This window comes from Lolium rigidum, chromosome 7 (assembly GCF_022539505.1).
Source record: "Lolium rigidum isolate FL_2022 chromosome 7, APGP_CSIRO_Lrig_0.1, whole genome shotgun sequence".
In the NCBI taxonomy this organism is placed as follows: Eukaryota; Viridiplantae; Streptophyta; class Magnoliopsida; order Poales; family Poaceae; genus Lolium; species Lolium rigidum.
Genome location: NC_061514.1, coordinates 265,626,251 through 265,643,797, shown reverse-complemented (window position 1 = coordinate 265,643,797; position 17,547 = coordinate 265,626,251). Strand labels below are relative to the sequence as shown.

The window sequence follows — 17,547 nt, the reverse complement described above, 5'->3', positions numbered from 1 at the left end:
AGGAGTTGATCCACCGCGCCGTTGGATGAGGAGGAGAAGCATTTTTAGCCTTACGCGTGTCCAAAGGGGTAGAATGGTCTTTTCAGTCTGAAGTTACTGGACGGAAGTTACTGCGCGCGTGCCGGAAATTACGGAGGACGTGTCCCCCACTTGCGCAACGTGTCGACGGCGCAGAACTTTGGACCCACGTCTCAGTGAGGTGACAGGAGCCGTGGTTTCCCAAGGAGGTGATCGTGGCCATCGTCAGCAATGAGGTCGTAAGAAGAAAAACTTCGAGTAGCATCATCAAAGATAGCGTATGGGAAATTTCGAGTTTTCCAACAAAGAAATGTCGAGAGCCTATGATCAAATACAAGCATTTTCTCATATGCTCGGGGGCTACTCTTATCAGAAGTATTGTCTATACTTCTGATAAGAGGATAATGCATAGGACAAAAACATAGAGTTGTTCAAAAGTAACACAATTTGAGCCTACAGCCAAGTATAAATACTCGACTGTAGCCTCGGGGGATACTCCCATCGGGAGCGCTGATCGCACACCCGATGAAATAAAGAAAGTAAGCAGCAGGTCTGATTTCAAAATAAGAAGTGAAGGAGCAATGCAAGTTGAGCCTACACCCAAGTGTAAATACTTGGATGTAGCCTCGGGGGCTACTCCCATCGGGAGCGCTGGTCGCGCACCCGATAAAATATGCGGAGGAAGGGAATGACAAGGTGAAATATAAGGCGAACAATTATCGTCGTACATCTTCGAGTTACATATAACTCGTCATGTACTCCCATTGGGAGAACAAGATATTATCGTTAAGTGACTCGAGAAAATTGGCAATTCCAACAGCCGATAAAGGTACTCGACAATATATTCCCAGAGCGCGTCCACCGCGGTAAAACCTCTGGATGCCGTAATACTTTACGAAGGTAAGTCCCCAGGTTCTGTCCTGTGTGGCGTGGTACCGCACCCGAATGCGCTCTGCTACTTTATCCGTATCAACAGATGCGAAAAAAGCCTAGCGGACGCGCTATGGATCTTATAAATATGACTGGAATTCGGCTTATGAGTAAGTCCTGAAGCGGCACATGTCGAATTACGCCAGTATCCCGGGGTCATGTCCAGAGACTTGACCTTGAAGTATGTTTTTCGGGTTTGCCACGAGAGCAGTTAACTGGTACCTGCCCAATTTACCATTATCCATGTACAAAACATGTATGTTCCGAATAAATTGTTGCAATAATCCGAAAAATTTATGGATTAGTTGTACGGCGGAGATTTTACTCGACTCTACGATTCAAGCAAAATCTCGGGGGCTACTGATATAGGCATCCCGAATGGGCCTGCCGAAGAAGGTACCCGGGGATTACTGAAGACCCATGACCCGAAGATTATAAAGTCCGGAAGTCCAATAAAGCGTCGATATGGAAGATGGAGATAGATTAGGAATAAAGAGATTTGTAACTGTACGGGACGAACTGAAAGAGGCTCTCGCTATTTTGTAACTTGTACGATACGAAAGCCTCGGCTCCACCTCCTATATAAGGGAGAGCCGAGGGAGAAAGAAAGTATCGATTCATTGTCAACACAAATTCTAGTTTTTTAGCAGTTGAGCACCTTTTCAGCTGAAACCTTCGAGATCTACTTGCCATCTACTTTCCGCGAAACCCTAGTCTACAATCTGTAAGCATTGACAAGTTAGAACCTTGTCACTCACTCAAAATCATCAATCAAAATATCTGGCAGTACCATACATAAAAAACTCATACTGAGCACAAAACTAAATCGTTCAAGCTACGGCGGAAACGAATGAGGATGAAATCACTAAACCCAAAATTCAAGATCCACAACTACGGAAACCTCCACTTAGCAGATATCGCGACGACCGTGCCACCGGCGATATCACCCTAACCAAGCCATCACTCGGACGAGCTAAATAGAAAATTAAATCAGAACACAAAGCAACACAGTAAGAGGAGTACCCGTCATGCCAGCAGTGGCCATGCCTTCCACGATGGTGAATGGCCACTCTCTCTGCCACAGGTCGCGCAGGCTGCGGGGTCGCCGCTCTCTCCGTCAACGGTCGCGCTGGCTGCAGGTCAGTGGAGACCTAGCCACCATGGGAGCTTCTGCCTATTCCCCCTCGTCTTCGGAGCCAGAGGGAAGAAGAAAGAATGCTCAGACTAAAACCAAATTCATCAAAGGGACAAAAATTCAAGAAAGAGGTCATATAAAATGAGACCGAGACCCTGAGGGGAGGCTGAGACATCGCTGAGATTCTTGAGACTGAAAAAGATCCAACGGAGGAAAAAGTGACTGTGCACCAATTTAAAAACAACTAGCTATTATTCAGGAAATATGTATTTATAAGGGGGTATATACTACACCAAATGCACCAAGTGTATTTATCTAAAAAAATGGCTGAAGCAAATGTGGTAGTCATGATTGTGTTGATTGCTTTAACATTATCTATGCTGCCGTGTTGCAACTTTGCAGTTCTCAGTGCATGATATTGTGCTAGAGAAACTGCCGTATTAAAAGTTCTGTAATCAGACTCAGTCTTCTGAGAATATTTGAGAATCATCCTAAACTGTAGTAGTAGAGAAAATCATAGGACATTGGCAGATACAGACCCACCTTCCAAATTTTCAACCGGCAATCCGTTTACTTGTTCTGGACCTTTTAGTTCACTTCCCACTTTCCACAATTGGGGCCAATTCCCTAACTATTATGGATCATTAGCATATTTGTCCAATGGTGTAGCCCAATGAGAGGGTAAATGTGCAGAATGGTCGGAGTTGCGTGGTTATCAAATGAAACTTGTTCACTATCAGGTTTGCTAATGTTAGCTTACTAGCAAACATATGGAAGCTGATTCCAAGTCAACACTTCCACTGCATTGCCTCAATAAGAATATACAAAGACAGAGTACAAGGGGTGATCTTGTGAAGATGATTGTTCGGCAAATCTTCAGTAGAGCTCGAGGCTGGGCGCCGCTATGTCGTTGCCAATTTATAGTCTTCATCGAGGACTTTGCATTTCGGCCTTGCATGAGGGTGGGAAGTGTACCGGGCGTTTTTCTGAAGATTAGTTTCTCTTGTTTGTTCTTTTTCTTTTGGTTGACTATCTGTTTGCATCTACATAGTGTGGATGTGTGATGTCTGAGAAACTTGTATTAGAATGATGTAGAAATGTTGCTCTATTATAAACTTTTTCAGATTTCTATACAAGAAAAGATTTTAAAAAAAATGGAGAACGAGAATATGGCAGTCTATCTAATACCTCTCTTGATATACCAAAATTACATGGATTCGATAGACCTGAACTTGCTAACCACACTAAGAACTAGCTAGAACAAGAAAAATAAGAAACCTGAAGTACTTGGGCAAGGTTTGGTTAACTTGCTAGATCCTACTCCTATATTTCTACTGGTAGGATTCACTCATTTGGTAGCAGAGTAGTCAGAAAAACAGAACTGTCATCATATCCCCCCTACTCAACCTTGCATGCATGAAGCATCAAAGTGAAACCAAACCGATGAGATGGATGCTCTGTTTCGTCCTGTGAGCATGACCTTAACAAAAATTTCTCCAAGGATTGCCCTGACTGAAACAAAAACACCCCACATCCATTCGACGAACCAAATAGCCAGTCATGCACATCCCAGAGTACCTCTACCGGTAGTCCATCGACATAAATAGTCTGGTTTCCTCTGAACTTCCATGCAAGCCTCTTCACCTGCAATACTCTCTTCCTTCCGATCCTGATCTCCAAGCTTGGATCCTTCACCCCTGATGTGTCACACTCTACAGTGATATGATGAAGCTGGCCAACATCCAAGAATCTAGCCTTCGACGAATACACCTTCTTCCCGTAAACATGTTCCTTCCTGGCTACCATGACTGGACTATAAGGTAAAGCGTCCAAAGACACCTTGTGATCTCCCAGCGTGCGCATGTCCCCGAGCACAAGGATGGCTTCAAGATCAAAGATCAGAGCAACGTAGAAACCTTCAATTGGTTCTGGCCCGGCCGCAAACTTTGCGCAAGACATGTCCCAGATGATGTCCAGGGCGCCCCCGTCCACCTCCACGGCCTTGGAGCCTTTCCTCTTCGCAGACAGCCATGGCTTTATCTCTGTCTTGCAGAGGCAACGGCCCGAGGAATCGTCCATCGCGATTCCCATAGCCTGCCCCATGGCCAACTTGGTCCAGGAGACGGTGACCCTGCAAGATTTGCCACGCAGAAGGGCGTAGTAGGCGCACTGCACCATGCTCTGGCCACTTGGGGAAGAGGAATGGGCGACCTGGACGCCGCTCTGGCTGAGGCAGGACGCGAAATCTCTCATGGTGATGATGGCGACGGTTGGGTGAGCTGCAACCTGCACCTTTGTGTGGCCTTTCCACGAACACTTCGTGTGCAGCGAGGGTAACCGCCCTGTTTAGCACTGGGTCACTTCTATGCGACGGCAGGGGACTATTTTCCTCCTTTCGATGCAGAGCATCTTTGCGCTTCGTAGCCCAAGATTTCCCCCACCTGATTCAACCCCTTGTTCGTCGACCTGGAATCCGAAACAGCGATAAACCAAGATCGGTCGGGCCAAATAACCGCAACCTTCAAAGATCAACCAAAGGAAGCAAGAACGCAAACCTTTTGTTGACGAAATCGAGAAGAGACCACCAGCTCAACCTTGGCAGTGAAGAATGGAGTTGCTGGATAGAAGAACTCCAGAGAGGAACGACAAGGGAAAGTAGGACCTTGGTACCAGCCTGACACTGCGGGCATACAAAGCCACCGCGCTGCCGTCTTCGACTCACCCTGAACAAAAACTCAACCGCTCAACAACAAAGTGTCACCTTCCCTTCCCACAGGACCAGTAAAATACTAGCAGTAGGCACACCGTCTGCCATTTTAAACCTCCTACTATCACTTTCCCCTTCCCTTAGGGCATCTCCAGCGGCGCGACGCATTTCGGACGCCCAAAAGTGGTCGGCAGCGTCCGTTTGCGTCGCCCAGCGGACATATTTTAACCGCGCGTCCGTTTGCGTCTGGGTGTGCTGGCGACCCATTTTTAAATTGCAACATAGTTTGATCTCATACAATTCCTTTGATTTTCTACCACGAGCGATTGATTCATATGAAAGCTTCGCGGTGTTGCAGTGAACCAAAAGCCAGCAGGTGGAAAGAAGAGGACAAGTTCATGAGGGCGACCAGTCCTACTCCACTAGTAGTGGCGTGGCGTTGGGGAATGTGGGTAGCGAAAAAGACGGGGGATGGGGGCAGGCAGCAAGGTGCCGAAACGAGACAAACAGGTTGGGGAGATGGACCTGGGATGCTGCCGCGGTTGCACTGTCTAATCACAGGTAAGTAGTGGTAGCCCACCGTGCGGCACGCACGTGAGCTCCGCCTGATCATGATCCGATGGCAATGTTCTGCTCGCTTGAACAGATTCAGAATTTTAGAGCATCCCAGCCGGGTTTCTTAAACCGGCCTCAAATAAAAATGGGGGTGCCCGATAAAATTCGGTGTCCGATCCAACAGTGTTTCTCAAACGCGTCTTGCGTTTGGTGCGGTTTAATTTTCAGTTCGGTGTTTGTTGATCGTTTCTAACTCACAAGGTATCCCTTGGATGTGCCGAACACAAGCGAAAAGGTGGCATCACGCGGGCAACATCTGTCATTGGCTCAGCCGAGTCATATTTGACTCTTAAACTTCACCGCCTTCTTCCATCATTTTTACATTCCCTCCCTCCATCCCTTGCAAAATAATTTCTCCCGCCCGCCCACAATGTCATCGTCGGTGACGCGAACGCCATCAGTTCTCCAACACCGCTGCCATGCCAGCGAAAGCTCGAAAGGGGAGGAAGCCGGCGAAGAGAGCGGTGAAATTCGCGAACATGGCCTTCATCCAGCCGCGGTCAAAGCTCCATAGTGTGCTCTTTTCCTGTTATTTGATATGCAATGGTAGCCTACAATGTTTGTATCTTTCTAGGGTGTTCTATCTATCAAATGATACTCATTTATGAAATATAATCACTATGGCGTAAGGAAAAATTTGAAAGTGTGTCCCCTCTTTGCTGCAGTTTTCCTTTTTTCACATTAGGATCACGGTGAAGGTAAAGAAAGCACATATGTTGTTCATGTAAGATCAGGTTTTGTTAGCTTTTTTCGAGAAACATTTGTACTCATATATATTCCTCCATTTTTCATGTAAGTTTTTGTCAAAGCCAAATATGTTGCAGGAAATTTGTATATTACATAAATAATTACATATTGCATTGACTTAGACCATCCTATGTTAATATACAACCTTTTTACTAATGTGAAATATACTTAGATGTTGTTTGATATCCATCATTTGGGCCTAGAATTCTGGAATTCATTTTGGAATTCCATAGGTGGGTTGTTTGGTTGCCACGGAATTGGGTCATCATTTCATTTAGGAAATCCAGCAAAATGACGCCATGGGTAAACACGATTCCGAGCTGAGACCTGTCATTTGCGTTTCCCTATAGAAGCTATTTACAAATTCAATATTGAATTCTGCTGTCATTTGCAATTCCTGTAGCAACCAAACAAGTGAAATTACAATAGAAGTAAAATGAATACATGTATTCATTTCAAAATGCTACCAATGAAATGAAAGTCTGGCTTTCAAACGACTTCTTAGTGTTCTGTTTCAGATTATCTCCGTTCTTATATTGTTGTAGTAGAAACAATTGTTTTATTAATCTCTATCACATAATGAAGATTGATATTTGTTATCGGCACACTAAACCGTTATTGGCACACTAAAACCAAGGGGGAGGCAGCACAAGTGGTCCGGAAGCTTCACCGAGGCCTACTATCTCATGGTTGAGGTAATTAAGGTCAGATTACAATCACGATTTAATTCTCTTGATAATTCCTAGGTTTGCCTTTGTGCGATCTAATCTAATGCAATGTCTCTTGATCGACGAAAGCTATCCGACATGGCAATGAGATTTCTGGTGCATGGTCACTTAAAATTTCCCTCCCGTCTCAGTTTTCTATTCATGTTCAGTTTTCTATTTTTCCGGTAACGCATGTTCACTGCCTTTGTGATATATATGTTATGTTTCACTGCATGTTCACTATGTTCACTGTTGTATTAGTTTCATTTAAGTCATGAAATACCTACATTTGAATGGAGCTTTTTTTTAGTGTTAGTGTATATGCTGGTCATGATATATGATGGCATCTTAGTGTGTTTACTTTACCTGAAACAAATGAGTATTTGGCACAATTGCAAAGCATCCACCCTGCAAGCATAGCGTCATCATAAAAACAACATATTATTTTTCCCTTCCATGATTATGCTTTATAATGGCCCACTCTGTTTCTACAAAATGAGTTTCTTGATAATAGATAAATAGTGTATAGTTAGGGGTTTGTTCTTGATCAATGTGCCTTCATTTTTGTCGTCGCACTTTAGATAATCGAGAAATGCATATGTTGGACTGCTCTAATATGACATACTATGATACTAAATGTTTTCTCTACCTGTGGTGTATTTGTAGGGCCTGAATGTCTGGTACACTTTCTCATGGAAACTTCTCAAAACCATGTACATGTATCATGATCAATAATCTCAGTGTAGGTAGGCAGTCTACAACCGTTGGTCATTTTAATTGAAAACACACTAATTTTTAGTCTTTCACGCTGTCATGGTATCCATTTGAAAGAAATTTTATTTTTAATATTGATGAGTCTATTTCTGATATTTTAAGGCCTAAAAATGAGTTATTGATCGATCTCATACTTATTCAACCCGTATACATATTAACTGTTTAGTAATAGACAGACATGCACAAGTATTACAATCTGATGCATGAGGAAGAGGTATGCCTACCGAATTCAACACATTCAACGGTCAAAGGGAAGAGTGTTTTCTCACTGATTGAGCTGCATCTTCGTACTGTTCCAGACCACAGGCGTGACTCCAAGACCTCAGTGAAGAAATGGAGCCCACCGCCGGAGGGAACAGTCCATATTAATGTGGATGCGGCTTTGTTCAAAACCTCCAAGCGAATGGGATCCGGCGTTGTAATCAGGAACCACAGAGAAGAATGCTCAGCTGCTCGCAGTGAGCTACTTCATGCGGTTACATCGCCAGAACTCGCAGAAGTAATTGTTGTTAGGGTGCTATGGTTTTCACTGGCGAGGAGGATTTTGTCAAAATCAGATTGGCATCTGACTGCCTATCGGTGATACAGCGTATCAGGAGTACCACCATGGATCACTCTTTCCTAGGGGTGATCATCCAGGACATCAAGAAAATGGCGAGCCTCTTTTCATCTTGCTCTTTTCTTCATGTCCCTTGTCTTCTCAATGAGTCGGCACATGTCTTAGCTCGTCGTTCAGAACAGTTTGGCTTTGCTTCTTTTCGTTTAGCTGCACCTGTTTGTATCCAGGAGATACTTTGTAATGATTATGATTGATCAATAAAGTGCCGATTTCTCTCAAAAAAAAGGGAAGAGTGTTTTCTCACGCTTTTAAGTGAAGAAAAAAAAGCCCTATACCAGCATCCAGCTACAAGCCTAAATTAAACATGCCATATGCACCACAAGGGAAATAATGCCCCAATAACAAAAGACGGGTCCATCTAGTTCAGAGCAAGGAGGAAGAGGAGGTCGTGAATAAGGGAGCCGCAGTGGAAACCAACTAGTTGACCCACTCGTTCCCAATCACCTTTGGATTGGCCTTTCGCTTCCGCTTCTTCGTCTTCCACGGGTCATCAGCAGCCTTGACACAGCGACATCGTGGCGCCGGCACCACAATATCCCGCGAACGGCAGACGTACCGCGATAAATAGTCTATAATGCTGCCCGGGGAGGCGAGCAAGTTATATTTCATCCATTGATCATCTGGCACAAGGAAGACGTCGATCCCCGGCCGGCCGTCAACCTTCCCGTACCTGTCACTACGGCACCTGTAGATTGCATTGGCCTTGATGGATGGGAAGAGCCTGGCGTTCACGGACAAGGTGCGGCCACAGCCCGCGCCACTGTCGCAGACGAAGATGGCGTGCCCGCGCAGGCCGCGCATGGGCACCATCTCGCCAGCGTCCAGATCGACCCGCTGCACCTCGTACGGCTCAGTAATTATTCTCCCGCTCGGGCGCAGCAAAAGCAGTTCGCCGCCGTTGTCCACTAGATTCGAGTATCCAGACAGCCGATGGAAATCTTCGTCCACCTCGACCCCCACCAGCTGCGGCGGCTGGCCTGGGTGGGCGGCGTCGACCACCTTGATGCCCTCCCTGGTGAGGCAATAGAAGCGGTTCCCGAACGACAGGGCTGTAATGATAGAGTCTTGGAGAGCGGTAATAGAATTAGATCGCATACGGCGGCTCCACCTCTCGGCGTTGGGCTTGGTGACGGCTAGCTCTAGCTCATGGTCGTTGAAGTGCAGCGCCACCGTTGAGCTGTCGGCGAGGCCGGCGTTGAACGCCTGTAGTTTCTTCAGTTTCCTCAACCTAGTGCTCGACTTCCACCTGCTATACGGGCTCTCCGGCGAAGATAGCAGCGAGGTCACGTCCGGGAGGGTCGTGAGCTGCTTGGTGAGCGGGTTGAGGAGGCGGACTTCGCCGGTGCGCTTTCGGCACAGCAGGATGAGGCCTTCGGAGGTGGGCCCGATCACGAAGTGGTACCGGAGCTTTGGGAGGTCCACCTGGATGCGCTCCCCGGTCGAGACGTTGAGAAAGTCGCGGCGACTGATCCGGCCGGCGAAGACCTCGGGGAGCATAATCCACCGGCGGGGGTGGAACCGGCTGTCGTCCAAGCTGTCGTGCGCGTCCGGAGACGGGGTGCATCGCCGCCAAGAGCGGCACACTGAGCGGAAGCGGAGGTAGCCAGCGACGTCGTCCGCGAGGACTTCCTCGGCGATGAGTGCCGCCGGCCCGTCCGTTAGGTTCGCCCAGTCCCTCCTGCAAGCCACGAGGAATCTTGCTTTGTCGGACTCGGGCATCGACTGGAGAAATATGTCTACGCATGTCTTTTCATGGACGATGATGGATCGATAGAGGAACAGGAAACAGTACGTACCAGTTCTGCGGGTCGGCGACGTCAGCGCGTGCGCGCTTTGCTCGGCGGGAGCGCGTTTTTACGATCGGGGTGTTACGCGCCGCCACCATGTTTTGCCAGGCTTTGCCGTGCTTTCGTCGCGCGGGACACGGCGGGATTGGGAATTAGGGTTGCATTGGACTTGTGTTTTCGTCCCATGTTTTGGCATCTTTACTATTAAATTCGTATGCGACCGGTGCGTCGTACGTCCTTAGCACTTTTTCCACGAAGCCCCTCACAAATCTGGTAATCATCCCCGCAAGACAAACTTCATTAGACTTCTCCGCCGGCCGAGCCACTGCGCTGGGTGGATAGACTCACACGCCAATGGTGGAATCCTGGATATCTCAGAGCCGGCGGGGATAAGCTGAGTGATGCGATAAACTGATAGGGTTTGCGCCAACGGCCTCGAACGAGATATGTGCGCCGCCCGCTGGCTAGGCACTCTTTGTGGCGCTCGATCGCGATGCCCCTATGGCGCCCGAGAGCTCCTCCACGCGCCTCGCAACTGTCCAGGGGCCAGGGCGGCCGCTGTGTGGCTGTTCGTCGGCTCGTTGCGCTGGTCACGCCGGCCTGGGCATGCGCTGGTGCAGTCTCAGGATGGAGTTGGGGGCAGCGGGGCAAGGTGGGAGGCCAACACATCTCTGGCCTGGGCTCGTCCAGGGCGACGAGGGAGCGTAGGAGATGCCCGTCGAGAGAGGGGAGGAAGAAGAGCGGGCAGGATGCCATATGCGTGCACAACATCGTTGCTGCTGCTGTTTCTTCAGGACAAGTCGGTGGGGATAGGGGAGGGGATGAGACGATGCTATCTGCTTCTTGGGGGAGATACAAAGCGAGAGAGATATTTTTTCTGCGGCTGTTGCGTTGCTGATTTCTGCCGTTTTTCTTTTCACAAATATTTATGCCAGCTTTGTTATTCATAGCTGCATCTGCTTTAGTGAGACCGAGAAAAATTGAGAGACGGAAAGATTGCTTGCTGTTCCTCAGATTTTTTTTAATACAATCTTGCCCACTGCCACCTGCTAGGATGGACGATGACTGTGCCTTCATGGAGTTAATGAACAACGGATAATCAATTTGCTATCCCTATTATTGTATGGATTATCATTTTTTCTTTATGTGTATTGTTATGTTCTATCGAGATTATGGTGTCAAATGTTTGAGTTTGAGAGAGAGAGAAATTTATTACGGAGACTACCTCTAATCCAAATTAGTTAAAGAACCTAGAAAATCTACGCAAAATTTTGCCTACATCTACGAAAAATTAATTAGATCGCAGGGAGTAACAAAACATTAACATAATGTATGTTAGTGAGATATGGACTGAGATTTGATGATTCCCTCGCTATCGACCAAAAAAAATGAAGCCGCATGTATGTTTGAACTATTGGATAGCCAATTTTGATCTTATGCCTAAAATGTCTTGTTTTGTGCCCTTCATTTTTGAGATTTTATTTTCATTGAAACTGAAAACCAAAATATTATTTTACTTTAAGATTTATTATTTATCTATCCGTTGCAATGCACGGGTATTGTGCTAGTAGCTAGTAATATGGTGATGGGCTGGTGATCGTCGTGGTTTTGTTGCGTGATTTGGAAGAGAGTCCTTGGAGAACTCCAGTCCGATGGGCCCAGCCCATCCAGTGCTGCTACCGAAAAAAAAAAGGTTGTGCACGGTCACCTAAACAAATACATCCATTTTCTCAACAAAAAAAAAAACTAAACAAATACACCCTCAAAAAAAACCCTAAATGCGGGACACGTGAATCAAGTTTGTGTGCCCGTGTGGAGGCACACCCGACAGATCAAACATGTTTGTTCTAAAATTTTGCATGAAGCGGGATTAGACAGTAATTAATATTTTTTTAAAGCAAAATATATTAGGTCAGCTGGCCGTCTCATTAAAAACCTTTCAACCCCATTCGGTACCATGGAAGAAAAAGAGTGCATCTGAAACCTGCTGCCTCAAGTTCAACACAAAGTTACATCATAGAGGAGTTTATCGAGGATAAAACTAGGGGGCTCATCAACCCAATTACAAGAGCTACTACTAATATAAGAATTTTGATCCAACTCATGAGCAACTGGTTAGCCTCTCTTTGGACATGTCCGACCGACACACTCCCAACAATTGCCATTGTTGAGATACATATCCTTGTATATTTGGGTGTGTATCCTCTGTAGTTATGTATAGCGATATATATATCTTTGTATTTATTATTGGGCCAGCCTCCTTCCTTGTATAGTCGAGAACGTGGCCTATATATGTAACGTTATATGCACCCAATCAATACATTGTGAGTTGCATCCCTTTCTACATGGTATCAGACACCTATCGTTCCTAACCTAGCCGCCGCGCCCCTCTCTCCCCGCGCGCGCCGCCCCACCCTCCAACCCTAGCGCCGCCGCCCTTGTGCCGCCGCTGCGTGTGCTCCTCCTCACGCCGCGCCGCCGCCGCACCTGCAGCCACCGCCGCGCCTCCCTCCCCAACCCCGCGCCGTCGCCGCCCCCGCGCGCGTGTCGTCATGTCGTCGGTCTCCAACGGCAGCAACCCCTTCGCCTACAACCCATGGACGGGGGTCATCTACGCCTACAGCATGCCGGTGCCGCGCCCGCCGACTCACCAGGCGCACTTCACCGCGACACCTCCCTACGCCTCGGCCTTCACAGCCACGCCGCCGTCCTACGCCCCGGCCTACCACGCCGCGCCCGCACCTGGCTCTTACGCCGGTGGCGGCAACTGGTTTATGGACACGGGCGCCTCGTCACACATGGCCGCTCACCCGGGTAACCTTTCTCATTCTTTTCCCACTTCCACCGAGTCTCGCATCATTGTCGGTAACGGCGCCGGTCTTCCTATTTCTCACATTGATTCTGCTAATTTTCCTTCTACTTCTAAACCACTGTCTCTTAATAATGTCCTTGTGTCTCCCCAGCTTATTTAGAATTTAGTCTCTGTTAAAACTCTTTCTCGTGAAAACTCTATGACTGTTGAATTTGACGCGTTTGGTTTTTCTGTTAAGGACGCCCGCACCCGGATGGTCCTCCATCGATGTGAGAGCCCCGACGATTTGTATCCGGTGATGTCGCCTTCCACCCCCGGCGCCGCACCTCGTGCTCTCTCCGCAGGCGTTGATCTTTGGCATGCTCGTCTTGGACATCCCAATGCCAACACGCTTCACAAAATAATGAGGGGTTTTTCGTTTTTATCTACTAAACAGTCTTCACATAGTTGCGAAGCATGTCGTCTTGGTAAACACGTTCGTCTTCCTTTTAGTCAGTCTTCCACCGTTGCGTCTTTTCCTTTTGAGTTAATTCATAGTGATGTATGGACCTCTGCAATCCCGAGTAATTCTGGTCTTCTTTATTACCTAGTTATTCTTGATGATTTATCTCATTTTGTGTGGACGTTTCCCCTCCGTAAAAAGTCCGATGTCGCCACCACTCTCACAGCCTTCTACGCCTATGTTTCCACCCAGTTCGGTCGCCCCATCCACGCCCTACAAACTGACAACGGAAAAGAGTTTGACAATGTCGCCATCCGCACCCTACTCTCCTCTCACGGCACTATTTTCCGTCTAATCTGTCCATACACGTCCCAACAAAACGGCCGCGCCGAGCGTATCCTCCGCACCCTCAACGACTGCGTCCGCACACTCCTATTCCACAGCCATGTTCCCCCCACCTTTTGGCCTGACGCCTTAGCCACCGCCACCCTCCTTGTCAACCTTCGTCCGTGTCGTCCCCGCCGGAACTATGCACCTCATCACCTCCTTTACGGTTCCCCTCCATCCTACGACGGTCTTCGGATTTTCGGTTGTCGTTGTTATCCTAGTATCGCCGCCACCACTCCTCATAAACTCGCCCCTCGTTCCGTTCCGTGTGTTTTCCTCGGCTACCTTGCTAACACCAAAGGCTACCGCTGCTATGATCCGGTTTCTCACCGCGTCATCACCTCCCGGCACGTGTACTTTGATGAGCATTGCTTTCCTTTTGCACAAAGACAGGTGGTCGCCACTCCTCCTTCGACTACTGATGGTCCCCGGCGTCGACCCCCGCAGGTCCGCCGGCTGCAGTGCCCTCGAGCTCGGACTCGGGCACTGCCTCGTCGTTCTCCGCCGCGCCCTTGAGCTCTAGCTCGGGCGCTGCCTCGCCACCCTCTGGGTCACCCTTGAGCCATGTCTCGGGTGACCCCACGTCGACACCTACGCCGACGCCCGCCTCGACGCCGCCTGCGTCGCCCTCGAGCCTCAGCTCGGGCGCCGCGCCGTCTTCGTTGGGCGACGCCCCTTCGCCGGGTTCATCCGCCTCGACGCCTCTTGCGTCGCCCTCGAGCCTCAGCTCGGGCGCCGCGCCGTCCTCGCCAGGCGACGCCTCGCCTCCGCCTCCGCCTCCTCCGCCGCCGGCCACGGGGCCCCTCACGCGCGCCCGTGCAGGGATTCGCGTCCCGAGCACGCGGTACCCCTCGGACGAGTACGTCTGCACCGCGTCGACTTCCGCGCCTTCACCATCCACGCCATCGCCCCTGCCCGCCTCTGCCCGGGTTGCTCTCTGTGACCCGCAGTGGCTTGCGGCCATGCAGGACGAGTTCGCCGCCCTGCAGCGGAACCAGACATGGACGCTTGTTCCTCGACCCCCTCACGCCAACATCATCACCGGGAAGTGGGTCTTCAAGCACAAGTTCCATCCGGATGGTACTCTCGACCGTCACAAGGCGTGGTGGGTGGTTCGTGGCTTTCACCAGCGTGCCGGCGTCGACTTCACCGACACCTTCGCCCCGGTTGTCAAGCCCGGGACGATACGCACCGTCCTTCAGCTCGCGGTCTCCCGCGCGTGGCCCGTGTACCAGATGGATGTCTCCAACGCCTTCCTTCACGGCCATCTCGAGGAGCAGGTCTTCTGCCAGCAGCCCACGGGTTTCATCGACAGCACCCACCCCGACCATGTGTGCCTGCTCTCGCGCTCGTTATACGGGCTCAAGCAGGCCCCACGCGCCTGGTACCAGCGCATCGCAGCGTTTCTTCACCAACTCGGCTTCCGCTCCACCCGCTCCGATGCCTCGTTGTTTGTGTACAGCAATGGCACCACCACCGCGTACCTGCTGCTCTACGTCGACGACATCATCTTGACGGCCAGCTCGACGGACCTGCTGCGACAGATCACCGAGCGTCTTTGCGCTGAGTTTGCCCTCAAGGACTTGGGGCCCCTGCACTACTTCCTCGGCATCGAGGTCGTACGTCGCACCGACGGCTTCTTCCTTCATCAGCGCAAGTATGCCCACGAGCTCCTGGACCGTGCCGGTATGCTTAATTGCAAACCCGCGGCCACGCCTGTCGACACGAAGTCCAAGCTCTCCGCCACGGATGGTTCGTTGGCCACAGACGCGTCACTTTATCGCTCCATCATCGGTGCCCTGCAGTACCTCACCTTGACCCACCCCGAGCTGCAGTATGTTGTCCAGCAGGTGTGCCTTCACATGCATGCTCCGCGGGATCCTCATTGGGCTGCGGTCAAGCGGATCCTCCGCTACATTCGTGGCACCATGGACTTCGGCCTCTCCCTCCACGCCTCCACCGCCACGGACATCGTCGCCTACTCGGATGCCGATTGGGCAGGCTGCCCCGACACGCGTCGCTCCATGTCTGGCTACTGCGTCTACTTCGGACCTTCGCTCATCTCCTGGTCGTCTAAGCTACAACCCACGGTCTCTCGCTCCAGCGCCGAAGCGGAGTACCGGGCTGTTGCTAACGCGGTTGCCGAGGTCTCTTGGCTGCGGCAACTCCTCGTTGAGCTCTCATGTCTTGTTGCCAAAGCCACCGTGGTCTATTGCGACAACGTCTCCGCCGTCTACCTCTCCGCCAACCCGGTCCACCATCGCCGCACCAAGCATATTGCGCTGGACATCCACTTTGTTCGGGAACATGTGGCCCTTGGACACATTCGAGTACTTCATGTGTCCACCTCCCAACAATTTGCGGATATCATGACTAAGGGTCTCCCTACGGCGTCATTTGAGGAGTTCCGGTCCAGTCTATGCGTTCGACCAGGCGATGCTTCGACTGCGGGGGGGTGTTGAGATACATATCCTTGTATATCCGGATGTGTATCTTCTGTAGTTATGTATAGCGATACATATCTTTGTATTTATTATTGGGCCCGCCTCCTTCCTTGTATAGTCGAGGACGTGGCCTATATATGTAACGTCATATGCACCCAATCAATACATTGTGAGTTACATCCCTTTCTACAGCCATCTTGTCAATGCACTCCGTGAAGATAGCCGTCTGGGCACTCCACCAGACTCCCCTCTCATCGAATGCTTCCACAATATCCAAGGAGTCAGACTCAACCCGCAGTCTATTACAACCCATTTAGATGGCCAACTGGAGACCTTCCCTTGAAGCTATGGCCTCCGCCATTACTGCTGAGTCAATATTAGACAAGGACATAGTCGACGCTGCAATAAACTCACCATTTGCATTGCGCAAAACCGCACCCGTGTTTTAAATTAATTGACACTGTCATATCTGGAGGTATTTTAATACTCCTATGTACATACGGATGTATCTAAATAAAATTAGGTCACTTAATTAAGAACGAATGAAGCCCGGTGATCAGGAGGTACGCGAGCACCCCCTAGTTGCTCAACACATGTCTAACGTCATCCATTAATCTGTTAACACTGTTGGCTGTTGTCGTGTCTAGCCGGCACACTCAATGATCACGTATGCAATGATTAGTCATGTCTCTTGGATGATGCAAAGGGGCAGAGTACAGAAAAAATGTATTAAATCTTGGGAAAAACTCTCCACCACTCATTCTCCTCCTGTTCCTGTGTCAGGCCGTCGCCGCCGCATCACCACCCGCTCCGCCCTCTCCAGCTCCACGCGACCATCCACGCCGCCACTGCTCAATGCCGGGGGGTGCGCGGGCGGGGTGCTCTTCCACCCCCTCGACTGGCACCGCCGCCTCGCCCGCAAACGCCGCCGCTTCTCCCCTGCGTGCGGTAGGGCAGCAGGGTGCCTCAGCCCTCGGCCGCGCCTCCCCAGTCGCCTCGAGCATGGCGGCCGCCGTCAACGCCTTGCCGCCGGGAAACTTGACAAGGGCGTCCGCACCGGCGCCGTGAAGGACAGGGACCACCCTGAGGTACGACTGCAGCGAGCCGAGCGCCGGAACCCGCCGCCCGATCCCAGTCCAGGGTGAACCCGGGCGAAGGCGACGACGAGCTGCTGTCGTAGTGAGGGAAGGGGACGAGACCGGCCTCGATGAACCCGACGTCGTTCTCCAAGGCTGCATCTCCCTGCTGTTCCGCCCGGGCAACGTGTTGCTCCCCGCGTTGGAGACCTGCCGCGCCGCCGACTTCCGCCGCGATGTCTGGTCCGGCCGCTGGACGCGGGAGCACCCGTGCGAGGCGCCGTGGTGCGACGGGCCATTGGGCGCGCTGGAGAGCGACGGCTGGGTCTACTCGGAGAGCGCAATCG

The 17,547-nt window shown here is 50.2% G+C and overlaps 1 protein-coding gene across 1 annotated transcript; it reads right to left on the bottom strand.

The window, feature by feature from the left end:
* Positions 1 to 3,314: 3,314 nt before the first annotated feature.
* LOC124677235 lies at positions 3,315 to 4,867 on the bottom strand. Its single transcript, XM_047213231.1, has 2 exons — positions 4,639 to 4,867; positions 3,315 to 4,549 (listed from the first exon to the last, which is right to left on the bottom strand). The coding sequence occupies exon 2, from the start codon at positions 4,334 to 4,336 to the stop codon at positions 3,482 to 3,484; it is 855 nt and encodes a 284-aa protein (XP_047069187.1). The 5' UTR covers positions 4,337 to 4,549; positions 4,639 to 4,867; the 3' UTR covers positions 3,315 to 3,481.
* Between the last annotated feature and the right edge of the window lie 12,680 nt (positions 4,868 to 17,547).

Bases quoted from the DNA above. Each gene is read 5' to 3' on its own strand.
- LOC124677235 (XM_047213231.1), bottom strand. From the start codon at position 4,336: ATGAGAGATTTCGCGTCCTGCCTCAGCCAGAGCGGCGTCCAGGTCGCC.